General features: G+C 42.6%; 3 protein-coding genes and 1 long non-coding RNA gene across 11 annotated transcripts; 2 read left to right on the top strand and 2 right to left on the bottom strand.

Moving 5' to 3' along the window:
* Positions 1–218: 218 nt before the first annotated feature.
* Positions 219–2,936, bottom strand: gid8b (GID complex subunit 8 homolog b (S. cerevisiae)). Of its 2 annotated transcripts, none has more exons than XM_042097272.1 (5): positions 2,860–2,936; positions 2,176–2,309; positions 1,889–2,085; positions 1,569–1,766; positions 219–1,208 (listed from the first exon to the last, which is right to left on the bottom strand). In XM_042097272.1, exons 2-5 carry the CDS (start codon positions 2,291–2,293, stop codon positions 1,035–1,037), a joined length of 687 nt encoding a protein of 228 aa, XP_041953206.1. In that variant the 5' UTR covers positions 2,294–2,309; positions 2,860–2,936; the 3' UTR covers positions 219–1,034. The 2 variants fall into 2 exon arrangements, with proteins under 2 accessions (XP_041953206.1, XP_041953207.1); XM_042097273.1 differs by having other exon boundaries at positions 2,176–2,304; positions 2,860–2,930.
* Positions 2,937–3,280: 344 nt separating this feature from the next.
* Positions 3,281–17,312, top strand: dnajc5ab (DnaJ (Hsp40) homolog, subfamily C, member 5ab). The gene is made up of 5 exons (XM_042097276.1): positions 3,281–3,452; positions 11,143–11,287; positions 11,780–11,993; positions 12,431–12,599; positions 12,983–17,312. The coding sequence occupies exons 2-5, from the start codon at positions 11,178–11,180 to the stop codon at positions 13,087–13,089; spliced, it is 600 nt and encodes a 199-aa protein (XP_041953210.1). The 5' UTR covers positions 3,281–3,452; positions 11,143–11,177; the 3' UTR covers positions 13,090–17,312.
* On the bottom strand, positions 16,866–17,912 carry LOC121713034. The gene is made up of 2 exons (XR_006032726.1): positions 17,701–17,912; positions 16,866–16,994 (listed from the first exon to the last, which is right to left on the bottom strand). It is a non-coding gene; the product is annotated as an uncharacterized LOC121713034 (long non-coding RNA).
* Positions 17,913–18,006: 94 nt separating this feature from the next.
* On the top strand, positions 18,007–27,388 carry trim101 (tripartite motif containing 101). 7 transcript variants are annotated; one of them, XR_006032711.1, is made up of 12 exons: positions 18,007–18,493; positions 21,117–21,265; positions 21,401–21,575; positions 21,799–21,894; positions 22,077–22,310; positions 22,396–22,418; positions 22,526–22,650; positions 22,806–23,107; positions 23,395–24,029; positions 24,201–24,371; positions 25,665–25,790; positions 26,740–27,388. XR_006032711.1 is itself a non-coding variant. In XM_042097242.1 (11 exons), the coding sequence occupies exons 1-10, from the start codon at positions 18,329–18,331 to the stop codon at positions 24,344–24,346; spliced, it is 1,779 nt and encodes a 592-aa protein (XP_041953176.1). In that variant the 5' UTR covers positions 18,007–18,328; the 3' UTR covers positions 24,347–24,371; positions 26,740–27,388. The 7 variants fall into 7 exon arrangements, 2 of the variants coding, with proteins under 2 accessions (XP_041953176.1, XP_041953177.1); XR_006032713.1 differs by having other exon boundaries at positions 23,395–23,817; positions 24,260–24,371; XR_006032712.1 differs by lacking the exon at positions 25,665–25,790.
* Positions 27,389–27,598: the final 210 nt, after the last annotated feature.

Genomic DNA, 27,598 nt, shown 5'->3' on the forward strand with positions numbered 1-27,598 from the left:
AAACTCTAAACTTAATATATTGTTTTGAAAGTTAGTTTAACTTCATCGGTTATGGTTTATGACACCAACTTCACAGTAAGATACTATCGATCATCTTCTGTTCAAATGCAATCGTTAGAAGGTTTCACTGGGTGTTAACTAATGCAAATGACAGGACCTGAGAGAGGAACCTTTAAAAAGGTTACTGAAAAGTGAAAGTGAAATCACAACAGCAAAACTATGTTGGGCAAAGGATTGAATGCAAATTCATAATTTAATGACACTCACACTGATATTATAATGTACATCCCAATTAAATTCCACTCCATGTTTATTTTTTTTCTGAAACTATTTAATTCCTTTTCTAAGCCTCTGACTGTAGAAACTACAAGCTTATCAGCCTTTATAAATCACATTATGTGACACCAATGCAAACAGCATTAAACTAAATTAAGGAAACAGCAAGAGTCACAATGCAATAACATGTTTATAAATATTCACAGGCAGCTGTTCCCGATATTCACCCTTAATAATACATTTATAAAATAGAAAATTTCAAAAAGCAAACACAACCAGTTGGTTTCCATCAATATTAAACTCAAATACATTCAACCTCTGACATATTCAAAGTACTGTTTTGTGTACAGTGCTTCATCTGATCAGTGGACACAGGGCATCTTCACTCTTCATAAGGAGCCTAATTTAGGCTTAAACAGTCCACTGATTGGTTTCCTTACATTTCCAGAAACAGTACTAGAAAAGTACAGAGCAAACAGTGAAACCCAATCCACCTACAGATCTACAAACATCATGAAATTGAAGGTCACCAATGTTGCAGCATACAGGTGTTTCTATTTTGGCCATTCATATTCAGCAAGTCACTTTTCAACATTAAAAAAAATCCAGTTCACAATCTCATGTTGAACTCATAGTCTCTGAAATAGCAATCACAAAAGATAGTTAAGGTTCAGTCACGGACTGTGTATAAATAAAATGGGGGAGCAATGGAGTCCATGTTGTTCTCCACAGTAAGTTCGCACAACTTGTACTGTGTTTTACTTGGGGTCCTCAATGGTCCCTTTGCTGAGGTCGGTCATTTTGGGGTACTTCACCTTCTTTTGGTCCAGTTCATTCTGTGCCCAAAGCAGGAGTTTCAGGAGTTTTGCGAGCTTAGGCGTTGATTCTCTATTCTCATAGTCCAGCACTGCTTGATTCACCTCACTCCACACCTATAAAAGGCAGTTTAAACAATTATTAAAGTAGCCAAACTAGCCACATCTTCTGTTTTTGGGCAGTCTAATTCTGATATTAATTTCTTGTTTAATGTCCATCCTATCCTATGAATTAGATTCCAATTCCTATCATTTAGAATCCTTTTACTTTCTGACACTCGACATTACAGTAGCCCTATTTTACCATACTGTACAGTTTTGGTAGTCATTGATAGTCATGTTCTCTAGTCTATATATCACTATGCATACCTGCATAGCAAATGAAAGATAATGTAACTGAAGGGACCCATCAATAAACATGCAAGTAAATATCCATTCAATAACCTGACTAAGAAGCTGGAGACGCAAGTCACTCACTTTCTGCCGTTGCATCATGTTGAGCAGATCGCCAAAGGGAGACTCCTCTGGGTTGTCAAAAGCCAGCAGAGCCAGAGTGCGCTCCATCTCTGTCAGGCACTCACGGCTCTCCTCGCCCTGCTCCGCCAAATGAGACTGAGCAAACTCCAGTGCAGCCTCCGTCTCCCGCAGACGTATCAGCTCAATCAGATGCTGCTGCTGCATGAAGGAGAAGAGTGGGGTCACTACTGGGGACAACATCACCCCCTTTCAATTCATGACAGTTTTTCTCCCAGTTGTGAATGCTGTTCGGTTTGTTCAGAGTAAACGTTTGGACCTACCTGGAGATGGAAGTAAAGGTAACGGTTTGTATCCAGTAGTTCTGGGTGGAGGCTGTTTAACAAGGCAATGGCTTCTTGAATTTGCCCCTTCAGGATCATCTCTCGAATCTTTATCCTCTCATCTAGGGAGTCCAAGTCTAGGGTGGGTTCGATTCCTGACTCCATGCGAAACTTCTCTGCAGCTTCCTTGAAACCCTCTGATGGACACAGTTACAGCTTCAATCTCTAATCTCTTTTGCTGAATGATAAAAATCAATCATTTATCCTCCATGGTTAAGAAAATATACCTGTCACGAGGTAATTCATGATGAGTTTGTTCATATCTGCTCGCTGAATGTGAACATTGTTGATCTTCTCCATCCACTCCTCTCTAGTCATATCATCCGGCTTGTCTGCATAACTCATTGTGATGTGTCCTGCACTGATAAAAGTTTGCGTGGTTTAGGCCCTGGTGATGTATCAAAGATACAGTTGCGGTTGCCTTCCAACCATACGGTGAACTCAGCATGATGAAACAAGTTTATGTCAATCGTCGTATTGAAATTGGGCTAACAGCCAAAGGTAATAGCAGAAATTACGAAAAGCTTAGGTTACAGTGTGCCCCATGCAAACCGAAAATAATTCAAGGTTGTGAAATACAATCACACGTGAAAGAGAAGCGAGTTCGTGGTTTAGAAATAAAGTTAATCACTGATATAATAAACATAACGTAGCTATTCACTGTCAAATCTTTGCTTTGAGACTACAACACCAGTTTACACCGGAAGTCCAAATTTTCATGGCCCTTATCGAAACCACAACATTGAAGCCTGTGGTACAACAGATGTAGTCAAATCGCTAAATTGACTAGAATTGATTGTTGTTGCTGGTTTAAGAAAGCAATCAATTAAATAATGTTGTGGTGCAAATATGGTGGTTGTGGTTTAAACGACTATATTGAGCTATTAGCAGCGAAAATTATGTATACGTACCTGAAAATGTTTTCTTCAGCTACACAGCAGGGCCGTATCCAAACACTCGCGAGACTTGCACACGAGATTTAATCACTGCCATATGATTGGTTCACGTAACGTGTATTTTGCTCAGACAAAAGGCGTTTTTTTTTTTAATTATAGGGGTGTTTCTATTTTTTACAGGCTATGCAGTGTTTACATTTTTACAGGATTCACAGTTCCAAGAATGCTGGAACTTTGGTCTATAATAAGTGCATACTGATCAGCATCTGACAGTATTATTGTTTTTCTTTAGTCAATCTCTCCTTTAAGTTTTTTTTGTAATTATATATTTAAACTGCACAATAATTAGTTAGCCGTAACCTAACATTATAACATGGTTATGCTTATCTGGATTTTATCTGTACGAGCTTGCGTCATTCTTCAAAGCTTCCCTACGTCAGTACGGAAGGGGCAGGGCGATTTCATTCGGATTGGATAAACTGAATGTGTTATCGGTGCTGTAAGGATACATGAATGACTGAGTGCTTCTTGGGATGCAAGAATACTTTGTGTAGTTTTCTCATAATAGACAATCTATCAAGACACTGTTCAAGGATACCCAGTAAACGGTAAGCAGGCGCATCAGCGCACGGACTTAGTAACGTCACGTCTTAACACTGTCACAAGCTAGCGTTAGCTTTCAGTTTAGCTGCCCTTGGATTAATTCTGCTAACGTTAGCCACTATAGTTTTACAACAGTCGTACCCGGTGCTAGCTAACTTTGGCTTGCTAGCAAACCAACATGGATGCTGAATGAGTTGTTCTTGCAGAGATTAGCCGCCTTAATTCCAACTAGTCTACTATCGCTCCTGTGCACCATTGCTGGATCATGACCAAAGCGATTGAATTCGCAAAGCACGATACCTATTTGTATTTTGTCATCAGGAATCTAATTTAACGATAGGTAGTTAAGTTAGTCCTTGATAGTTCAAGTCTCCGATATATGATCATCAATTGGTTGATGCCTGTTGAGTAGAATCTGTAACCTTAGAACTCAATCTTTTTTTAAATGAACGTTAATCTCTGTTCAGTAGTCACCTACTCAAGCAATGTAATGTATAACACTAGATGGAGTTTAATTAGTGCTTAGTTTGGTTTGATACACTTCTTACATTATAAATGATGTACCTACAAGATAACTTTGACACCGGATTATGTGGTTCCAGAACTGAACATGTCAAGTAAACCATACCACAGTAACCACACATGTGCGATCGGTGTTATAGAGCGGCAAGTTTAAGAGCAAGCATAATGCTGCTCGTTGTCTCTTATGAGCTAGCCCCGATGGTTGTCAGCAAAGTAACTCTAATAAGGGGAAATTGTGTATTGATAGTAACAGAAAGCTTGGTTTGATTCCCAGGCGATGATAACGTCTTTGCTGTGTTTTCAGACACGTTGGATAAACGTGTTTTTCTTGTAATTCCAATGTTACAATATTCAGAACACATTATGAGCATGAGAACGTGTTTAAGGTATGTCCCGTTTAATGATTAGAAAGGGTTACTTGGTTTAAACCCCTGGCACAACTGTGAGTCATTCGGATGACTCAGATCATTTGGGATGGCATGTCTAGTGAGGAGTGATCGTCACAGTAGACCCCACAGACGGTTGTTGTCATGTGAATTTCTTACTCCACTCTGTGAACTAACACCTTACTGTCATCTCGCTTGGTCATGACAGCCTCTTCCTATTGCTCCTTTTTCCATGCCAAGTCAACTGCAGCCTTGAGTTTATTCTTTGATAATAACTTCTGGATAATCTGCACAGGTATAAAAGGAGTTGTAAACAAAATCACATAAAAGTAAACTTGGACTTTATTTTAAGAAGTTTCTCTGCGCTAGTGATCAGTGATCACATTGTCTGGTCTATCCATAGACTATATACAGTCTATGGGTCTATCGCTCTACTCAAACAAAGACTGAAGGATGAAGCCAGTGGGCAAAAATCATTCCAAAACCTTTCAACAACTTTCTCAAAAGCATTTTTAATGTGACAAGGATATAGCCTATTCATACCACGTTCTCTAGCCTGGTCAGTGGGATTTCCCTTATATTATATTAACATTACATATTAGTCAGTTAAGAAAAGCTTGAAGTTCTGCACTAAGATGATTGTCATGTAAGAGGACCTCTGTAAAGTAAAAGAAATGTATGCACAGATTAGCCCATGATTTCAGGTATGGAATGAGTATGGTAGCTGCTGGCTAATGTGTGTTTTTCATAGCAAGGTAGGGGGCATTGAGGGGCAGCCTGGTCATGTTAGGATGGGCCTCTCAAAATCTGTCCTGTCCAGTCTATTCTTATTGAATTTACATAACTGTTATCTCATCCTTTTTGTAAGCCCAATCAATTGAATACTTCTTCCATCCCTTAAATTATTCTCCCTCTCTTTTCTCTCTCTCTCTCTCTCTCTCTCTCTCTGTCTGTGCGCACGCAGAGCAGCTGTATTTACTTTCACTGTAGTTGTAGCTCTGCTATTGTGTCTATAAGCTTATATGACAGGGTTGAAGGGGAAGCCCATTTTACAGTACAGTATACTCCCACCCTCTGACTACCCCCTAAAAGACAGATGGGATGTGTCCCGCTCATGTTTGAGATGCCTCTGTAAACTGCCTGTTATCAGTCACCACTGATCACATGACACATTTACAATTAATTTTGGATCTCACCTGTAGTCTTACGTTGCCATAGCTGACCTTAGACAGTTGTTCTGGTGTTAGCCTAATTTTTTTTTATCAACCCTTCATGAGATCTACAGGTTACTACATTCTCTCCAAGCATCCTTCCCGGTGTTTGTTGTATACATGCGGTTTGTTATTTGTGTAGTTTGATCTACTCCTTGCAGTGACCTAAGGCCATAGTTAAGTTGAACTGATCTGCAATGTCCCTGAAGAGGGCTGAGTTAGTCACAGGTCTGGTCTTCTGCCGTTTCTGTCTGTTGTTATTCTTTTTTGAGTAATGAGTGTTGATCAGTGTTGCCACATTCACTGAAATCCACCTCCTTGAGACGCATTTTGTTTGTTGAGATGAGGTTGCCAGTGCTGTCAGTCTGTGTTTGTGCTGGCACTGTGTTTTATGTGTTGATGTGTAATGATGATACTTAGAGCCTTGTCAGTGATGATTAGTGATTTACTTTGATGTAGCAAGCTTGCCCCCAAGGCTATCGCTATATGTCATTTAGTTGTAAATGAAGATTAACATTGTTTTAGTCCCCAAATAAAGTTTGAGCACTCAGTATCATTCAAATTTAGCCCCTGGGTTGTCGGAATACCGGGGTTGTCCTTTAAGGGTTTTTGCATCTAGTGTTTAGCCTATGTTTTCTCTGAGTATTGTTGGGTCTTCTCTATGGGAGGTGTGTTCTGTAATTCTGTTCATCTGGGTGTCCTGTTTTATGAGACAGAGCTGTGAGCTGCTTCCTTCTCTTGGGGTATCGTCATTGAGGAACCCTGTGTTGTAGCCACGCCAGTCTGCCCACTGCCCCCCTGGCACTCCCCCTGTCAAACGGCATCTCCGTCAGGGTAGCATGAACGGAATAAGTGAGCAAATATGTGAGTTGGCAAAGATGAGTGGACAAAGGTTTGCGTGAGGCATGACAGCACCAGCACGGTTTGTGTGTGTTGTGTACCAGGATGTGGAAGGCACGCCTGACGAACCTACATTTCAACAAGGCTTCATTGTAACAATAATCTTTGACCTCAGATGCCATTATGTAGGTCAATGTGTTCCCAGTAGCACTGAAGCTGAGATGTAGCCTATATGAAAGAAGTGGCATCATATAATTAGTCTTGATGCTTTCAGTGCTCTCCTCACAGTGATCTTCAATGCAGGGAGATTAAGTGGTATGAGTTGCTAGATGGATTAGTGCATGAGAAAATTCCACAGAAGTATATACTGTCTTCCAGGCCTAAGGTTGAAGTCATTCAGGAAAGCTTAATGTCAGACACTGGGATGTCAGATACAGTAATAACGATAAAAGAGAAAAAAAGAATACCTTACAACATGGCAGGAGGGTTTTTTCCCCAGGAGTGTCTGAGCTCTTGAGAGAGATGCAAAGTGACCCCACACATCAGCTGAAGTTGGGAGGGAAGTTATGGTCAGTCTCTTGGGAGAATGGGTAGAGGGATTGAAGGAGACCTGGAGGGGGAGGCAAGGATGACCGGTGAACAGATGCTCAGTAGCACAAAAGGAGGACACAGCTGGAGGTGTATACTGTGTGTGTGAGAGAGAGAGTGTGTCTTGTTCATGTGGAAGGGTGAGGAGTGCTTTGTAAAGGCCTTTCAAAATGATGCTTGCTAACTTCATCACCTAGCAGTCATCATGCCCATAACCATGAACCACGTCATCACAAATTCCCAGTCACTGTATAGGCCTACGCTTCCCTGAACTCTCAGTGGAGCTGTCTGATACTGCTCACCTCAGCAACCTCCTATGCATCATCACACAATCACTAGTTACCCTAGCAACATGATGCTGATGCCTAGCTTGAAGCTCGATTAAAGCCGATTGTTCTCATCAGGGCTTTTTTTTTTTTTGTCCCTCTGACCGGCTGAGTCAGTAACACTGGTCCTCTCCCATCAGGCGCATCAGTCTGCACACAGACTCGCCTAGAACAGGCAGGCTGATTGGTTTGTGACATCATGTCTGTCACATATTATTGATTATTCATAGGCTCACTTGCGTTTTTGCTCTCAGGCTTGACTGGACAACCCCCCCCCCCCCCCACACACACACACACACACACACACACACAGCAGCTGTTTTAGTGGTGCCTGGCTACCCCCAACTCTTATCTCCCTCACACTTGTCCATTAGACCATCGAATCTGCGTGGCTGGCTGCACAGGGTTTTTTCAGCCATTTTGTGTCTACTTCCTTCAACCTAGAGAAATTGGACAAATTGGATTTGTCAGTGTGCTAATAAAACCAACGAGTGCTGTCCAACCATATGGAACACATGCAATAGTTTGGCATTTAACACTGAAAGCTTGAGTTTTTGTTTTGAAAAAAACTTGGCTCATTGGGCATATGAGTTAGTTACACTTTGAATATGTGTGAATAAATAGGCTGCTGTTCCTGTGTCAACTCAGTAGAAGCACAGCAGAAGTTTACCTTCTGGACTGTTTTTCTTCCCTACCCGCATTCTGCCAACACCTGATTGGATTTGATTACCCCAATACTCTTACCCTGACCAACCAACGAGGTAGAATGCCCGCAGGAAAAGCCTCAGTACTGAGTTCTGAGGTGGAGACGGCTGAAGAAACGTAAACTTTGACGAGGATATTTCTGAGGCAAAAAGGACGAGTATCTTTCAGTAGAGTTTGTCTCCGAACCCCTCTAGCTGTGGCCTTGTTTCCAGGCAGTGTTCTCACCATTTTTTCCCCGCCCTTATCTCTTTGCATGCCTGCTCTTGGAGTAGTGAAAAACCACCCAGCCTAACTAAGTTACCAATCATTACTTGTCGGGCCACTCTGTTCCTCATGTAGTATATGTCATACACCTTTCATGGAGACTGTAGTAGGGACATCCTTTTGTTTTTGAGTGATCCATGGCTGGTGTTCTAGTGTCTAGCTCCATCAGTAAATAGTAGAGAGTCTCGAACGATGTCACAGACAGCCAGACATCTTCAAGGGGCCTCTGTGGTCATGCCCAAGGGTATGTTCCAATCAGGCAGATATGGGCCACTGGCACACAGTGTGTCAGGTTCACAGAGAGAGGCATCACAAAGAGCTGATGGAACCTGACTTATCACAATTCACCTTGTTCGGCTTCTTTACAATATCAGGGAAGCATGTCCCAATTAATTTTGCCCGTAGTCTCAACTTTACATTACATTACATTTGGCTGACGCATTACATTGTCCCCGGAGCAACTTGGGGTTAAGTGCCTTGCTCAAGGGCACAACGGTGGAAGCCGGGAATTGAACCGACAACTTTCAGGCTACTGCACGCTAGCCCAGTTCCTTAACCGCTACACTACCACCGCCCCCCAACTTACACCGATGACTTGCCACACTGACACTGGTTTAATGTTGTGTTGAAGGGCTGTTGAGGGTGCTTGTATATTGTAAAATATTTTACAATTTCAATAGCTAGATTGCATTCTACTCATTATTTTCTATATCCACTATTAGGGTTGCCATGGCGATCTCGGAGGTTTGTGTGCCGGCCCTCAGTTGATGGTGGTTTTGAAACTTGCTGGCGTTCCATGACTTCCATGGCAACACCGAAAGCCTAGTTGGGACTGTGTGGCTCATCTCTCTCTCTCTCTCTCTCTCTCTCTCTCTCTCTCTCTCTCTCTCTCTCTCTCTCTCTCTCTCTCTCTGCCTGAGAACAGAACTGCCTGAGAATGACTAGTTCAGGGATAAATGGATATTAGAGAGAAAGAATGAATAATGTGACACTATGAAGAATGAATAGTGTGACACTACCAGCCAAAACCAAATTCCTTGTGTGTACCTGAAATCACTTTGTCAATAAATCTGATTCTGATCAATCTACTGTAAGGGAAGCACAGGACAGGAGGGAGTAGATGACTAGCCAGCTACATTGAGGATGGAGGGGGAAAGTCACATGAGAGCAAGTACCATTGGAGGAACAAGGAGTGGGAGTGCATGCATTCAGAGCTAAATTAATGACTTTGGGGCATATGAGGGGCACATCATGGAGGTAAAGTTAGAACGTCCATATGGCACAAGCTGAGTCTGTGTGAGTTGGGGGGGGGGGGGGGGGGGGGTGACCATAATGTCTGCATTGCAGAGGGGAACCCTGCGTGTAATCAGGCTTAGCGTCATTCCTCAGTCGAGAAAGGAGCTCGGCCTGTCTGATCAATGCGCGCGCACACACACACACACACACACTGAGAGAGTGAGAGGTTGCAAAGAATGGGAAGAAAACAAGGGAGGACAAAACAAGATCATGAAGCAATTCATTTCTCATGTGACTTCCTCAATATTTCACCCACTTCATCTGCCTGCCTCCCTCCTCTATGGGCAAACGTTAGCCTGCACACTACAGCATGGACGCGGTGAGTTATTTGCGGCCCTTCCAACGTGGAGGAACGACTGCTGTGAGTGTCCACTGCCTGCCGCCTCCCTGCGAGCAGAAATAGCCTCCTCAGGGCGGAGGCACCACACAGCTCACGCTAATCTGTTAATATCCTTTGACAGCGAGTCGCAATTAGACACAGGGCGGGGGTGGAAGGCCTCACACCACCTGACGATAGGTGGCAGAGAGAGTGACTCCGAGGCAGGAAGAGTGCGATTGTGTGAAGTGCACTTTTACTTACAGGTTTGCGTGATGTAAGCTTATGGCTCAGTCAGGGTCTGTCTGGTAGAGGTTTGATAGTTTTAGAAGTTTGGTGCTTCAGTTCCACAGACCATCTTAAAAGAACATTTGCTGGCTGCCATATAAGTATATTATTTCACTGCTTACTTCACCTTCAACTCTCATTGGGGGAGTAGCGGTGGCTGCGGACCATGTTACTTTCCCACTGATGCATTACTGATGTTTCATTATTATAACTAGTTGTACATGTATAATGAAGACTATACCAGCTGTTCTCAAATATGTCTTCTGTTTTTTCAATCAATACTGTTCAGAGCATACTGATCAAAAAGGCTTACTTGATGATCTGTATTATTCATAAATGGTCAATTTATCCTATGTTTGAATAACAAAAATTGAAGATTTGCCTAAAGATACAGTAATAGGCCAGTTTTATTTAATCAAAAATAAGAGACAAAAGAAAAGGGGGGGAAATTGACATTGCCACATAGACTTATGGTTTTGTAAAATTTGGATCACAAATTATTTTTCACATTTTAGAGGTGCACTTTTCAAACCCTGATGCAGTTTTCTATTTGTTTACCTTATTGAGATACCTAAATAGGCTCTTGGAAAGCACTAAATATTTCAACAGCCTGTGTCAGTTACAAGTAAGTTGTTCAAAGGCCTAGGCCTAAACATGGCTGAGACAAAAGGGGGTCTGCTAAAACCATGTAATGTCATCTTGACCAAATATTTAGATTTTATCACATACCGGTACTCTTTGTACCATTGTGCAAGATTTTAAGATTAAAGTGTGTGTGTGTGTGTGTGTGTGTGTGTGTGTGAATAAAGACCTGCAATGGGCAGGCTCTAGTTAAATCCGAGACTATTTGATTATACGGTATTACATTTCACCACTAGGCAGCTCCACCTGTCATTTTCGGTATGAGCACACCTAGTGACTGATGTTTCTCTTTGTCTGTCTCTCTCCCTCAGTCTGTGGCTGTGGTAGGAGAGTGAGCGAGTGAGTGATGGCGGACCAGCAGAAGCAGCGCTCTCTCTCCACATCGGGCGAGTCCCTGTATGTGGTGCTTGGCGTTGACAAAAACGCTGCACCTGAAGATATCAAGAAGTCCTACAGGTGACTTAAAATCCCACAGGATGGCCTATCAAGGCCCTTATTTTGTGTCAGCGTGAGGAGCGTTTTACCTCTGCCCCACTCTCCATCCGCTGTTTATTTATTCTCAGTATTATAACTTGAGACTCAGGTGTAAAGACACTCTTGGCAATCACTAACACTAATGACTCAATTATCCAGATAAATAGGATGTATTGACCAGAAATGGTCAAAAATGCCCAGGCAGTAATGAGGTAAACATACAATAATGAGGATGGATAATAAGTTATTTATGAAGATCCACAAGGGGGCAGAAGAGAGCTGTGCTTGTTTGTACAGTATTGTGTGGAGTGCCATTGGTTATCTATACTGATCACTAGTGTGTGTGTGTGTGTGTGTGTGTGTGTGTGTGTGTGTGTGCGTGCGTGCGTGTGCAGGATTATTCAGACCATTTATGTACTGTCTAATTTATCTTGCCCAAACCGCCTTTTTGATATCATCATTACCCTTTCTCAGGAAGTTAGCACTAAAGTACCACCCTGATAAGAACCCAGACAATCCAGATGCGTCAGAGAAGTTCAAAGAGATCAACAACGCCCACGCCATCCTCAGCGACGTCACCAAACGCAACATCTACAACCAGTATGGTTCACTAGGACTCTACGTGGCCGAGCAGTTTGGCGAGGAGAATGTCAACACCTACTTTGTGCTCTCCAGTTGGTGGGCCAAGGTAAGCAGCAGAAGGGGCTGGGTATTGGCAGTAGGGAATTGGACCTGGACCTGGAACAGTGAGATGGTGGAATAGTCTGAGGGGGGGAAAAAGATTTCCATAAGTGAACCTGCAGTTCCTCTCGTACTGAGCAGGATTACCATTGCACAACATATCATCAGTAGGGTATATAACTAAACTGTCTCTCACCAGTATAAACCAGCTCACATTCCCTATTAGTGGGTGAACAATCCAACGCTTGGTGAATTATTTTTTTTTTATTTTTTTTTTTTTTTTTTTTGAGGTGTGAGATATTATAGGTATTGTGTTGTCTACCCATTCCCCCCCTTTTTTCAGATTTTTTTTTGTTGAGTTTGTATATGTATATTTCTGAAAAGAAATGGATTTGTGTGTCAAAGGATGTCTGATTGATTGTTCTTCTCTTGCGCCCCCTGCAGGCCTTGTTTCTCTTCTGCGGCGTGGCCACGGGCTGCTACTGTTGCTGCTGCCTGTGCTGCTGCTGTAATTGCTGCTGTGGCAAGTGCAAACCCCGGCCCCCACAGGACCAGGAGCCCGAGTTCTTTGTCTCGCCTGAGGACCTGGAGGCCCAGATGCAGGAAGACAGAGGTGAGGCCCACCACCCCACGATAGGCAGAAGTGTAGGACCCCAGAGGGTTATGGGATAGCGGAAAAACATCTGAGCTAACATTGAGCTCCAAAGTGTACAGGTCCAGAGGAGGGACTAGAGATTTACATTATGGGGGGGGGGGGGGGGTGGTAGGATTTTCAAATATGGATGTCCTTCGGTATGCTGATGCTTGCTTCTACGTCAACCAAATGTTTTTTGAAAAACATATTATTTATTTATTGATGTATTTATTTATTTTCTGTCATGATTATTTACAGAATTATTGTCAATTATTATTGTTATGCAATCATAGATACTGTATCGTGTACTGACATGTTGGTCACTGCACTGTGGTCTGACTATCATCCATGTCCATCTTTAGATGGTACCAGCCCCATCGTGATGCAGCCCTCCTCTGCCACGGAAACGACCCAGTTGACATCCGACAGCCACCACTCCAGCTACCGGACCGACACGGGCTACAACTAGCACCAGTCTAGAACCTTTACCCAGGCCTTCTACTCCCACTAACTCCCACTCCTGTCCCCACTGCCTCCGCCACCCTTAAAACCCACTTCCCCAACCTGGGACGAGCCACCATGCTGGGGGGTTCTGGAAGAGGAGCAGCCCAATCAGACACTGGAAATGATGCGCTGAGAGAGTGAGGGAGAAGAGAGAGAGACTGAGCGTGAGGATGCCAAGTAGTCTTCATCTGCTTCCGCACTGACAGCAACACATATCGGCGCCTTTTTGGAAGGAAAAAAAGGAGAGAGGCTTCTTTTGTTGTTGTTGTTTTTGTCTTTTTTTTTGTTTTTGCCTTTTACCTCCTGTCGTTCCAGATTCTGCTGTCATCCCTCTACCACCCATTCAGCGTGCACTCACACACGCGCGCGCACGCACACACACACACTCACTATGATTTTAGATTGTAGTATTTAATTTACAAATCAAGTTTGTGTTTTTAATATTTATGTTTTATCCTTTTACTATGTCAGTATTGTTAGGTTCTTGTGATGTTCCTTTCCATATCACTCTTCATGGAGCCTCAGCACTCCATCTGAGAGATGTTTGTCTTGTCAGCAGTGCATATCCTGCACATGTAGCGCTTCCTCTAACCTAGTCTAATGCATATTCTCCATGAAGCCAGACAGTAAGTCCAGCTGGAACTGATTATAATAATCATTATAATGACTATTAAGACTATTATGAAGATCATGAATGATGATGGTGGTGATGTAAATGATTTGTGACCCAGTTACTACATTGTTACATGACCAACACTCCAGACTGCACTCACATAGAAGGCAAATTCTACAAGTAGAATACACGATTACATCTTTACTTTGCACCTTCGTGACATACTAACATACACTCAAATAAAATGAACCCTGGCTTCTCATTTGGTATATTTTCATTTTGGGAAAATAATGTTGATCATTCTGTAGACTTTGGACACACACACACACACACAAACAGCCTCCCTTTACTAGTCCTGTCCTGTTACAGCTGACCTGTTATCTCTCTTGCATACCTGTAGTAGAGATGAGAAATGAAGTAATACAGTAAATCCCAAACTCAACATGTTCTGGAGCACTTCTTGTGCAAAAGTATCATTGATGTGTAGGAATTAGATATTCAGCGGTTCTGAGCTGTCATTCACCTTATGTGGATTGATCATCATATTGCCATACTCACTCACACAAATCAACTAGTCATGGCCAAAAGTAGCTGAGCTGATTATACTTGTTATGCTGATATGCTGTCAGTGAGTAACAAAAAAGCCAAAACGACAGATGTTGTTCAGGTTGACCATTGCCAGTCCATGTTAGCCAAGCTTGCCAGCCTTCTAGCCACCCTACTCCCTTGAACACACACACACACACAAAGACTACTGTTTGTAGATCCTCTGTATTAACCTTATATGTGCACCCACTTTCAACTCCTGTGTGCAGGTTTTACTGTAGGTCTGGTGTGCTGTTGAAATCTGGAGCTGTTGTACCAACACACTACGGTTCCTGTGTAAGTGGGTTAGTCAGGGATGGCATATGGTGTTGAGGTGGGGGGGATGTAGGGGCGAGGCTGGAATCTAAAGCGTGCATGAGTATTGTTGTGTTCTTCCTTATATGTCTCCTGGCTTAGAGTCTGCAGCACAAACACATGTGCACTGAAAGGGTGAGGCATTTGGTGTTGTTTGTGGTTGTTGTTGCCTTCTCTGCTGAAGTTGCAGTCGGATCTGTTGCAGTCAAGCCTACACGGCTAACACATTGGTCACACTGTTCATGTGTGCTTTGTGACTTCGGTTTTACTAGAGTGCACATTTGTTCAAAGCTGTTGTGTCTGACCAAAGTTTGCTGATGCGGTTTCCTTCTACTACTGAGACTACTGTGGCTTTGACAGTCTACTAGAGTTAGTAGAGTAAAATGGAAACTGAACTTGAAATCATTAAGAGTGAGACGCCCATTTGCTATGTTGACATGCCAAATCATGAGCTTTCCACAGATTTACCGCCAGGTGTAATCTGTGCATGTGTGCTATTGATAACCTGTCTTGCTGTGTACTGCAGTGTGAGGCTGAGACGGATGCAAGAGAGCGAGAACACCACTGTATGCAAGCATGTGCTTGCTTCTCACCTGTTTCCATGCCAACAGGTGCTTCTCTGTTGCCATGTGAACAAGCGCTTCCCTTCAGATACTGCTGGAGAAAATTTTGCCTTCCAACAAACCACAAAACGTGGCCTCCGGCTCATCGTATCTATGCATGTGTGACTAACAGATCACTGCTACAGGCTGGAGGCGGGTGTGCCAGTGGTGTTTTGCGGGTTATGGTGGCGTTAACTGTTGTCATCTCTTCCAGAGTGTTCTCTTTATGACTGATTGGCCATTCCAAATGTGTGACTGGCACCACATCCCTGAGCTTGATATCTGCTTCATCTCTTTAGTGAGCTTATTTGGATGAGCTCCCTGAAAAAAGTATATTTACTAGGTTTAATCTCACTGGACCTGTCATTAGGATTGCTGTCAGACTTAATTGCTGCAATCAGTATCTTGATTCTCTTGATCCTTCCTGTTGTGTTTTTACCTTTCTGTTAACCAGTATAGAGTTGACTGAATATTAAGCCACATTTGAATGACTATGCCCATGGATTTGCACTGTTTTTATTTATGTGTTGCTAGTTTCTTACTGTTCAGTTGCTTCTGCTGTTTCAGTGTAGTTGTGTGTAGTAGACCTAACATACTTTTACGTTAAGTGCGTTTGTGTGTTTGTGTCTGCTGAAACAGGTGTTCCTCAACAAGTGTTGAAGTGCAGATATTGATCAGTATTGCGTCTTATACTGTACCCATGTCCTATGCCCTCAACTTCCATAACCCCTGGTACTCCTCATCAACAAATGATCCTCAATCCTTTTCCTCACTGTCTTCAGCTCCGTCATGCTCTATTTGTCTTGATAAAGCGTATTAACACTAACGTCAACCTCACAACTTCCTCCAAAGCAGTTAATTGGGGGATAGAGAAAATAATGAGAGGGGAAATAATGAAATTTATTTTTTAGGCACATAAAAAATGCCACTGTCAGATTTCATTACTAAATATATGTGTGTGAGAGTTAAGTGCTTGTGTGTATGTGTCTGAATGTATATCTGTGTGCCGGGTGTGGAGGGAGAGTGGGGGGTCAAGCCTTTTTTCGAGGAACCCCTATTGCAGTTGAAATTGTACTGATCCATTCCCTATGTCCTGTAAAAGCTCACAATGGGAACACTCTTAACACCCGTTATGACTATGATTATGTTTCCTATGTGGACTGAGGGTAGTGGTGTCCATCTCCTAATATTTATCTTTTTAAATGTAACTTACTTGTCATATTTGTTGTAGATCCCAGATCTGTCTGTGTGAGTGTGTGAGTTTTGGTTCCATGACCGACAGTGTTTCCTATATTTTCCTTTAGTCGTAAAATTATTTATGTTATCTGTGTGAGTGCTGAAAGTTAATATACTGACAATCAGTGAAGCCAGGAATGTTAGGTAATGTCTAGGGATACAGAACTTTTGTGTTTTTTTGTTTTGTTTTTTAAGTGATCTGATAAAGTCATACTACCATAGTACTCCCTAATCTGTTTTATTTTGCATAATTCAATTTCATTTAATAATACTGCAAACATCTCTGCTTTTGTTATAGTTTTAGACTAGAAATGTACAATTGTAGATTTAAAAAGTGGTAGTATATTTTGATGTTCTGGCATTAAGTTGACAAGGGAAGTTTTAGCTGTGTCCTGTTTTGTGTTTTTATTTTAATGTCATCTGGATCTCTGTGGATCGATGTCCTCTGGTTTAGTTGCTTGTGTTGCCTGTGACAAACAGTCTCATCACATATCCTTGTCTCTATGGTGACCTTTTTACCTGAAAATAAAGGCAAATTGTCAGTGTGGACCTCTATACCAAAACTAGTCAAAATGAACCAAACAGTAAAACAACACAAGTACAATTAATTAATATAATTGATAATGCTATATATTGCAATTTTATTTATTCTATTTTTCTTATGGTTTTAATGAATTACCATAGTCCAAATAGTGTGCATGTAGATTTTGGGAAGATGCTAGATTGATCAAGATCCTCATACTGAATGACTTTGTCAGTTGTATGTATTTTATCTTAAGAGAAAGCAGACGTTTCATTCTGTTTTGATGTTGTTCAAATAAATGTTTCTGAAATTAAGACTCTGGTCAGCCATTTTGTTTGTATAACAACATGTCACTGCTCTTTTTTACCTCCACCCTTCCCAAACACCCCCAATGCACCACCACATTCATAATGATTCTAAGCTATAACATGCGAATACTGTATGTATCTGTATGGCTATGGTTATGGTCCTTGGCAGACACTTTTCTTCCCTGAAAAGTGACATACTATAAACATTATAATAAAAAAATATTTAGCACACATTAAGTTAAAGTGTAAATGTCCATTTAAACTCTTCTACACATCTAGCTATTTCACCATCTGAAAATGTGATATTTACTTATCTTAAACATGCACATACTGTTGTCAATTATTAATCAATCAACAAAGACCAGTAAGCGGCATCTTAATCAGCACTACACACCCACACACACTGCTTTGCTTTGCCATGATTAGTACAGTACAGCACAGTCATCATCTGTTGGCTGCCCTCCTCAGGGCCATGGGATCAGAGCCGCTGGGTAATTGGAGAAAGAGCATTGGCATCCTTTGCCCGCATTCCATCCGCCTGCTGCCCGATATGGGCCGAGTGGCTAGGGGCAGCCCCTGGATGCCTGCCAGTAACCAGACACCCACCAATCAAGCAGCACTGCCGCCTTTCTCTGCCTCTGCCACCGCTAAACCCATACTGTACCCACCAACAGGGCAGGGGTGTTTGTGTATTTGTGTGTGTGTGGAGGGGGGGGTGATTGAGATACAGGCCAACTGCACTCTCCTGTGCCTCGAGAGAGACTGAGAAGGGAGGAGGGACAAAGAGGAATGAAAGGCAAGAAAGGAATGAGAGAGGCAGAGGAAGGAAGAAAAAGTGTATGAGAACAGCAGTGTGAGGACTGACTGCCAAACCAACTGCCTGTTGCTCCAGTGGATTCCTCCTTCTCCTTCTCCTCTCTCTCCTCTCTCTCTCTCTCTCTATCCCATCTGTGTGCGCCTCCTCCTCTCATCTTCCTCTTGGATCTTCTGTAGCTGGTGTGGGAGCACAGAGGCTGAAGAGCATGTCACTGCCCCTGGATCTAGGCCCCTACCACCGGGACCAGGCCATGAGCACGCTGGAGAGGCAGCTCATCTGCCCCATCTGCCTGGAGGTCTTCACCAAGCCAGTAGTCATCCTGCCTTGCCAGCATAACCTCTGCCGCAAGTGTGCCAACGAGCTCTACCAGGTGTGTCACAGATGCATGGTGCTGGTTTGGATAAAAAAAGGAAAAAGAGTCTTATCTTTGTCTTGTTCAAGTCTTGTTCTGATGAGAGTACTTTTGTGTGTGCACATGTGTAGAAAAGAAAGGGGAGACTTTAAATCAGTCTGCGTGACTGTCTTGGAAGCTCTTAAAATCTGAAAATAGTCTGCCTTTGTAAATGGACACCCATGTACTCTATCTATCTCTGTGACATAATTACGTAGAGACTCTGTTAATTATGCCAATACAGATCATAAAAAACTATTCTGGTGTGTAGTTTGACTAAGAATCTGTTGTCCCTATCTGGACACAGAGATGTGTTAAAAACAACGCACGTTGTGTTATTTTTAACACATATTGTGTAACAAATAAAAAAAAAAAAAAAGGAAACAGCACAAACTGTGTTATCCCTATCTGGACATAGAGATGTGTTAAAAACAATGCAAGTTATGTTGTTTTCAACACATATTCGTTTTAAGAGTGTACGGACATGACTAAATTAACAGTTTATGGGAATTGTTACATGTCTTTAGGCAAATATATCTTCTAAAGACCTAATAATTCTCTCTGGAAGCACTGAAGGGCTAGATGATATTCAGTAAATATTTTCCAAGCTAGGCCTGTCGCAGCACTTTAATGTATATCTAGGCCATGGGCAAACAGCATGACATCTGAGCTACTTTGAAAGCCATACTCCTCTTGCTCAACCCCCAGCTGTGGCACAGAAGGTTCAGGCAAAGTTACCACACCAAAGTTACCACACCAACATAAACACATACACATGCAAGGGTTGTGTCTTCAGTTGTTTATGAAGGCAGATAAAAATGTTTAACGCAAATTAAAGTGCTTGTGGCTCGGCCTAGATGACTGATCAAGGCTGGAGGTTACTAATGAGCATTGGCCTCTTACTGGAACATGCCAGAGGATCAACTGTGGATTATGCATGGGCTCGTCAACACAAGACCCCACTAGAATAGCACACAGTACCTGAAACTGACAACAATGCTGCCTAATAGACATCCATATTCTCTTCAGAATTTGGCAGTGAGCATAATTTAATACAGACAGACATTTGCACATATATGTACACATGAGTGTAAATATACTCATGACAGACGGCATGTCTAGATATGTGCATGCAGATGGAAGAGGTAGATATCATGGTTTAATACTATAACATCAAAGTATTCAAATGGGCAGCAAACTAATCCCAAACAGGTGTCTGGATGAGAAATGGCTAAACAAGGACTCAGGCTGGATACCTATGCACTGTGTGTGTATTTATATATCTACCCAATACAAACAATAAAAGAATAACTGGAAAGATTATAGGCCACTCAGATGAACAAACTCTCCACATTGCCAAATATCTCAATTTGTAATCTGTGGCTTGTGGCAAGTCTTTATCTCATGATTTTATGGACTCTCATTAGCAAAGGACGACAGGGGTCAGTCAGATGGACACTGTTCTGGCACCTCTGTGCAAAGGAGTAAATAAAGCAATTTCTCCATGTGACATGGCACCCCATCTGATACAGTCCTGCCTGTGTGTCAAGCCTGCCTAATAAACCTGTGACTGTTCTGCAAGCTGACAGAACATAGAAACCTGATATGGTACTAGACTGTTTGTTTGGAGCATGGATCTGGCAGAGGGGGGCTAGCCCAGTCTATATGCTGCATGGAAAAGGTTGGTGAGCCTGCTATAGGATTACTGCCTCTCACCTCTGACCCTTTACAAGTGGATGTGGGATGAGAACGACACAGGCTGCAGCAGCAACTGCAGGGGCTTATATGGATGACTGGCTATGGATTGGGGCCTGTTACCCTTCTTCTCCCTCCTTCAGCTTGGTGCCGCCTGTATTAGTTAAATTGACTGAGGACCCATTGGCTTGTCATTTCCCCTAAGCCTCTAATCTAGCCCTGATTCGCACCGTGCTGGTCAATTCCGAGAGGCCTCAGAACACCATGTCCGCCCCAAATGACCAGGCAGCTGAAGTCTATTAAAGACTGCAACTATTTCAGGGTAGCCTCTTTCTCACCTTTCATCTGGTTCTCTCCCCAGCGCCATCTCTGTTCCTCTCTCTGTTTTCCATTTACTTTTCCTTAGAGAGGGAGCTGGAGGCAGCTGCGAGGTCTCCAACTCTTTCTGAATCCCTCACTGACCATGCTTTGACCTTCACTTGTTGACAAAATGTCATGTTTATCTCAAATGTGTATACTGTAAATGGCAAGTAGAGCAAATAGACAGACTGGGGTTGACTGTGAGGGGTAATTTGGGGTGGTTGAGGGGGTATGAAGAGACGTCATGACACGTTAGCCCAGTGGTTAGATCTTCCCTTGGCAACTGGGCCCAAAACAGGACACATTGATGTCACATGTAAATATTCCAAATTAAAAGTCAAAAAAGTCCCTGGGGTAGCAGCTGACAGCTAATGCTCAGTGAGGAAAGATATATAGTTAACACACACCAGCTGTTGATGGTGATGTTTTATGCCCCGAGAGTATCAGTATGAATGATTTAAAAATGTGCCTTTGAGACTAGTCTAGATTCTGATCTGTGACTAAAGATTCTCATCCGGAGAACAGGCTTGCTTAGTAAGAGATGTAGCCGTCACTGTTTCAGGTTGGTACCGGTGGGCGCTTCCGCTGTCCTTCCTGTCGGCACGAGGTGGTTCTTGATCGGCATGGCGTGTACGGGCTACAGCGCAATTTACTGGTGGAGAACATCATTGATGTTTACAAGCAGGAATCTGCTAGGTGAGAGATTAGGATCATTAACATTGTCATTGCAAAAAAAAAAATTATGAATATAATTGTAGCAAATATCATAATCTTGATTGCTTTGTTTCCTTTTTGTCTCACTTTTATTGCAATATTGCTCTCTGACTGAAGTTCCCGGCCCCTGCCAAAAGTTCCAGTGCAACTCACCTGTGAGGAACACGAGGGTGAGAAGGTCAACATCTACTGCATCTCCTGCAATGTTCCCACCTGCTCGCTCTGCAAGGTTTTTGGAGCCCACAAGTCCTGCCAGGTAGCCCCTCTGCCAGAGGTCTACCAGCAGCAGAAGGTGAGAACTCACATGGACAGCTGGCCTAAGGAAGGTCGTTTAACAGCAGGTATCAGCTATTATTGGTCACAGTAATAAATGAAAAGAGGCCTCTCTGAGGTATGCCTATGTTTGGGTAAAAATCTATAACAACAGTGTTTTTAAAAGCAATGGTATTTGTTTGCATTATACTATTACAAACGTATCTGATTATAAAATAAAAAAATAAACAATTTCCTTGCAGGCAGAGCTCAGTGATGGGATTGACTCACTGGTGGCCAGAAATGATCAAGTCCAAGCTTCCATCAGTGAGCTAGAGGAGATCTGTCGGAACATAGAGGTTTGTTCAAACCCATTTTGAATAGGTAAATAATATGCCTGTAGTCATGTCATCTGTAATCTTACACTTCACTACAGATACAGGATATAGAATGTGGGACATTGCATGTTATGACAATCTCAGCCATGTTAAATAGCACTGAATTTACTACAACGCTTAGTAATACATCCTCACTGTCACAGGACAACAGCAAGACCCAGAAGCAGGCTCTTTGTGAGAAGTTTGATCGTCTGTCTACCATATTAGAAGAGCGCCGGAAGATCATGACGCAACGCATCACTTATGAACAGGATGATAAGACAAACCACACTCAATCTCTGGTCCGTACCTATGGGGAGCAGGTGAACTCTAACTCCAAGCTGGTGGAGAATGCTCTGCACACCATGGAGGAGCCTGAAATGGCTGCCTTTGTTCAGGTATTCCATCTGTGAGGGATTTCCGAATAGTATATGTGTCTTATTGAGCTTGAGTATAACAGTAGCCTCTTTTTCACCACCACAGAATGCAAAGATTCTCATTGAGAAGTAAGTGTTACCTTTATTCATCCCGCCTTTGGTATTACTGTATCTTTGGGAATTCATTGGTTATTTAACAGCCTTTATTCCCCTTGTGTCTGGCATAAACTCACCAGAGTGAATGAGGCAGCCAATACCATTGTTGTGGAAACCCTTGAGCCTGGCTATGAAAACATGGACCACTACAAGGTGAATTTCAATGCAGAGGAGAGGGCTCTTTACCAGCTTGACTTCATCAAGAGTGAGTCATCTGTTTTATTATGCATATACTGTATACATATATACACACACACACTTTAACCCATATAAATTATACAGTGAACAATCCAATGGCCATAGAGACTAGAGAGTTTATTAAGAGTTACATTTGCATGATTAAACTGGCATCTTCAACAGTTGAAGAGGAAGTTGAGGAGGTCCCGGAAGAGCAGCCTGAGGCAGAACCTGAACCCATTCCAGAACCGGAGACAGAACTGGACTCAGAGAAAGAACCAGAGCCTGAAGCCGGCCCTGCTCCCATATTGGATCTTTTCCCCGAGGCAGAGGACTCAGAGCCAGTGCTAGAGCTGAAGTCTGAAACTTGGGGCGTCAAGGATTCAGAAGAGGGGGATAGGGAGGAGGTTCGGGGGCAGGCTGAGGGTTGCTCTGACCCCAAAATCGTGGACCTTTGTAAACAAGAGGGGATAAGCACCCAGCAGGTAAAGCTAGCTCACTTTTGTGTTCCCCTTGTGATTTGTTCCACCATGTCCTTGCCATTTCCTCCTCTTTGTTTTTTTAATCACCAATCTCTTTTTCCTCTCAGGCCTAATCAGCCATAAAATCTCCCCAATGTGCTTTGATTCCCTGCTTTTCTACTTGGCTAATATATTACCATGGTCATGCATAATGTTATTGTTTACTGTGATGAACAGTGAGTATAACTCCACCCATTAGCTTCTCTGACATAACCCTAAGAAAAGCTTTCCTTTACCCTATACCTTACAAGGATGAGCAGGAGTGCGGGTGCGAGGAGCATGATGCAGGTGACTTGGGAACCCAGAGCTTGCTGGCAGGTGCTAACGAAGACACCAAGCTCTACCCCGGCTGGTACAAAGCCAACAGCTGGCAGGTGGCTAGTCCTAGTGTGGCCCAGTCCAGTGACTCACTGCAGGTGCCAGATTGCCTTTCCCAAGTAGTAAGGGACTCCTCGCCCCAGTCTCCACCCCAGCCCCAATTCCAACAGTCCTTCCCACTGCCCGTGTGGATGGGCAGTGGTTTTATCCCCATGGCCCCAGAAAACCCAACCAGTCATTTTGGGAGGGTTTCCTCAGAGACCGCTCCAGGGTTCCTCCATCAGACAGGGGATGGAGGCTCCGATGTAGGCCAGCATTCTACCAACCAAGGCAGCATGATTGCCATCTCTCCACAGGTCAGTTTTTTCCCTCGGACTGGTTGTTCTCCTGCCGTGACCACCAATCATCATTACCATTGCTGCTGCTGCTGCTGCCAGTCCTGCTAGTCCTGCTGCTCTTTTCCATCAAGTCACCTGTGCATCATGGCCGTCTCCGCCTTGCCTTTTTCATCTTCCCCAACACTTTTCATCATCTCTGTCTTCTCGGTTGAGGGAAGGGCCTGGTTTAGGTGACTTTACAAAATGCAATAATGTACTCAAAGAAAATGGGTGTAAACTTATTTGGGGTGACAGCTGCAGAATGCTCGTAATGTTGTTGGGAAATATTGCGTGTATTTGAAAACTGTGTTGTGAAGCCACCTGCTAATGGTCTTTCCCTCTGTCATGTGACTGTGTGCCAGCCAGCATCACTCTGAGGATCTCATTGCCATGTTCCTCCATCACTTCCATCTCTTTGTAGGCCGTCACCTTCTTCTTTTACTTCCTGGCTTTGATGGTCATTCTTCAGCGGGTTTGGGGGCACATTCAGTGCATCATTTGTACATAGCAGTGAAGGAAGAGCCAAGTTTCAGGTACTGGTCTGAGAATGCTCTTGTGAATGAGGGCATGTTTGGGGTAGGGGATAGACATTATTACACATTACTGGCAGATGGCTGAGTGTGTAAACAAAGTGTTGCTTGCAGACAGTGACCTTTCCATGACAAGCTTTGTTTTTCTTGGCAGTGAAGTAGAGATTGTGAGGCAATTTTCAGGCCCAGATTAACAAAACTGTCTCTGCCATGGAAAGAAAAGTGTGACTAGTCAGACAGTTTTATTGGTTTATGGAATGCTGCAATAACCAAGTTGAAAATAGCTTGTCAGTATATCTAATATTTTAGCATGGAAACAACATGCTTGCAAAGGCATTGGCTGATAGTCAAAGTATGTGCATTGTAAGGATTGTTTTTTATCTCTAGTTGAACTGTTGGTGTGTTTGTTTTTATTTGGACAAAGAAATTACAATCTGCACCACACACTGCATGTGTTGTTTGCTACAATAGAGGACTCAGTGGTGTAATCTTGGCATGAAATCTATTTTGCCAGTTACACTTCCAGTCTTTGTGTTTTGTAATGCTCTGAGAGTTGTTTTGGATTCTGGCTCCCGTTTAATCCATTTTAATCTGCAGGAAACTCTTGGCAGATGTAACGTCCTGGTTCAAGGACAAGACAAAACACAAGGGCACACGCCACACCACGAGTAAATTTGCAATAATTTATTTAGAGCGCTTAACAATAAACAACAGATCATTAAAAAAAAACTGAATATGTCAATAGTCAGTGGTGTAGGCAAATGTATGGATGCATTGAGTGAATGTAGTAGTGCTAAAATAAAGAAAGAAAACAAGTAGCCTACCCAAAACCTAACAAAACCCAGACTCAGGTCTGCCGCTGCCACCAACAGCCCTACGCCCGCTCTACTCCCACAGAGCATGAGAATGCCATTTTAAAGACCCTGAACACCAGGTGTGCTAATCAATTAAACAATGATTGATGAGCAGGCCAATCTGACGAGGACGCCACAAGCTGACGAGGACGCCATGTACTCGTCACAGCAGACATGCACACTGGATCTGACACACTGTTACAATCCCCTCTACTTTACAGCAAAAACAGTAAAGTAGAGGGGATTTTTACAGAAGGCATAGACATTTTAAAAAATAGAAATGCCAAACAAGCCAGATTTATAGAAAACAGATACAAAGACAGATTAATCAGCATTCAGGTAATTTGCCAAAAAAACAAGAGGACACAGAGAGGGGAAAAAATTAAATAAGTGGAAACAAATACAAAGGTACTCAAAGTCTGTTCCCTCCCTCCTTTTCTAGGGTCACCCTCCTTCAGTGGGACCCCAGGACGGGAGAGTGATGGAGCAGATCACTGGGTCAACCTCAGAGCCCAGCCCTGGCGCCCCCTTGTGGCTGGACATGTAGGGTGACAGGGCAGGCAGGCAGGTCAGTCAGGTCATAGCTGAAAGAAATGAAACAGGCTGTAACAGGATTTCAAGTCTTCATGACCTTGCATGTGAGGTTGGCTAGCCAGCAAAACTGGATCAACATGCTAAGCAATATGCTTTCAGCCGATACATTCTTGGTCATGTCCTGCAGGCCTACTTGAGGAAGCAGTTTACTGGTGGTTTGTTTTTAGTGTGGAGGAGTACTTCATATCTCCTATAGCTAACCATAAACCACCATGTTTAGAAATGTCAAAAAAAGTTGTTTTGGTATTTGTGAATATGAACGAGTGTTACACATGCAGTAGCTGTGTGTTGTCCTATCTTGTCTTGCTTATAGGGAGCAGTTTTCCATGCAAAGAATCATTCCGTGTTGTGTGTGTGTGTACAGTACCCTCCAGAATGATTGGTATCTTTGGTAAAGTTGACTAAAAACAGGTATAAATAATGTTTTGGTGATTTATTGTAATCTCACAATTAAACCAATGACAACCAACCTTGAAGGGAAGCAAATTTATTCTGAGAAAAAAATTATAAAGATTTTTTTTTTAAATTCTTAACAAAAACACCTTGACCTTTTCCCTAAAAATCCCTTGGTTTGTATTCTCCAACTCATAGTTGAATATTACAAGCTGTTTTATTGTCAAAGGGAGGATTAAGAACGTATTACAAGCAGGGGTGCCGATAATTGTGGGCGACATGCTTTTGTTAAAAATATTTATTTCTTTATGAGATTTTGAAATTTGCTTCCCTTCAAGGTTGGATTTGTCCTCGTTGTTTTCATTGTGAGATTACAATAAATCACCAAATCAATTAATGTGCATGCAAGCTCACATGCTGTGTGTACTGTGCCAGTGCCTCTGCATATATGTGCACATGTCCATCAATGTGATGCGAGTATGGATGTTTCCCTGTGTGCATGCATGTTGACTGGCTCACTCTCTGTGCAGTCTTTAGCCCCAGTGTACCCTGCGCAGCCCGGGCCCAGCCTCCCTGTCAGCGGTGACTCCACACGCCTCAGCTTCTCATTCTCCTGGCTGAATGCTCTCTCCAAAAAGGCAAAGCAGTGAGAGCTTTGTGTCAATCAATGCCTCACACTACTATCCACAAAAGGCAAACTATAAATGAATGAAGACCTGTAGGTGATGGACTATGCTGATTCCAGCCAGGACATGTTCTGAGGAAGGCTTGTCTGTATCAGATTTTTTTCTGATAAAAGTGCTACAAACAGATTATAATTTTATGTCAATAATGAATTTTCAAATTGACCTTAGAAAAATGACAATGAGTGGAGTGTACAATGAGTGGAGAGTCACATTTACCATTATTGAGTACAGATTCCCACCTTCCTGAAATTAATTATTTGATTGCTGTGCTCAATATGTCTGTATCTGAGCTATGGCTATTCTATGCCTCAGTTTAGTTGCTGTTTGAGCCAGTATTTTTTCAGTAGTTTTAGAGACATACAGCTTAGTTTATAATTAATGGTTACCTTGGACACATTTTTCCTCACACTCATTGATTATTTTTATAGTAGGCTACAAGATGTTGGAAGTGTGATGTCCTTCAGTGATTGTGGAATAAAGGGCATGAAACTTGTGTTGTTAAAGTTTTATTGTTCTTATGGTATGGTGTTGAGGTTACAATTCAGAGGGTAATTAATCGCTACATTTGTAGGTAATCAATTCTGTTTGCTGTGATAAGACACTGCATAAACTCCAACTTTACCACATTTGGAGCACACCAGTAACCTATCTGAGCAGCTTACATAGGATATTAGGCAAATTTAGTGGAGAAGGGAGAGATTGA

The sequence above is a fragment of the Alosa sapidissima genome, chromosome 7, assembly GCF_018492685.1.
Source record: "Alosa sapidissima isolate fAloSap1 chromosome 7, fAloSap1.pri, whole genome shotgun sequence".
NCBI classification, from domain to species: Eukaryota; Metazoa; Chordata; class Actinopteri; order Clupeiformes; family Clupeidae; genus Alosa; species Alosa sapidissima.

Coding starts and splice junctions, on each gene's coding strand:
- gid8b (XM_042097272.1), bottom strand. CDS start 2,293: ATGAGTTATGCAGACAAGCCGGATGATATGACTAGAGAGGAGTGGATG. Junction 1,767..1,888: donor ACCTTTACTTCCATCTCCAG/GTAGGTCCAAAC, acceptor TCCTTCATGCAG/CAGCAGCATCTGATTGAGCT. Junction 1,209..1,568: donor ACATGATGCAACGGCAGAAA/GTGAGTGACTTG, acceptor TGCCTTTTATAG/GTGTGGAGTGAGGTGAATCA.
- dnajc5ab (XM_042097276.1), top strand. CDS start 11,178: ATGGCGGACCAGCAGAAGCAGCGCTCTCTCTCCACATCGGGCGAGTCC. Junction 11,288..11,779: donor GATATCAAGAAGTCCTACAG/GTGACTTAAAAT, acceptor ACCCTTTCTCAG/GAAGTTAGCACTAAAGTACC. Junction 12,600..12,982: donor CCAGATGCAGGAAGACAGAG/GTGAGGCCCACC, acceptor GTCCATCTTTAG/ATGGTACCAGCCCCATCGTG.
- trim101 (XM_042097242.1), top strand. CDS start 18,329: ATGTCACTGCCCCTGGATCTAGGCCCCTACCACCGGGACCAGGCCATG. Junction 18,494..21,116: donor GTGCCAACGAGCTCTACCAG/GTGTGTCACAGA, acceptor TAAGAGATGTAG/CCGTCACTGTTTCAGGTTGG. Junction 23,818..24,259: donor TGATTGCCATCTCTCCACAG/GTCAGTTTTTTC, acceptor ATCTCTTTGTAG/GCCGTCACCTTCTTCTTTTA.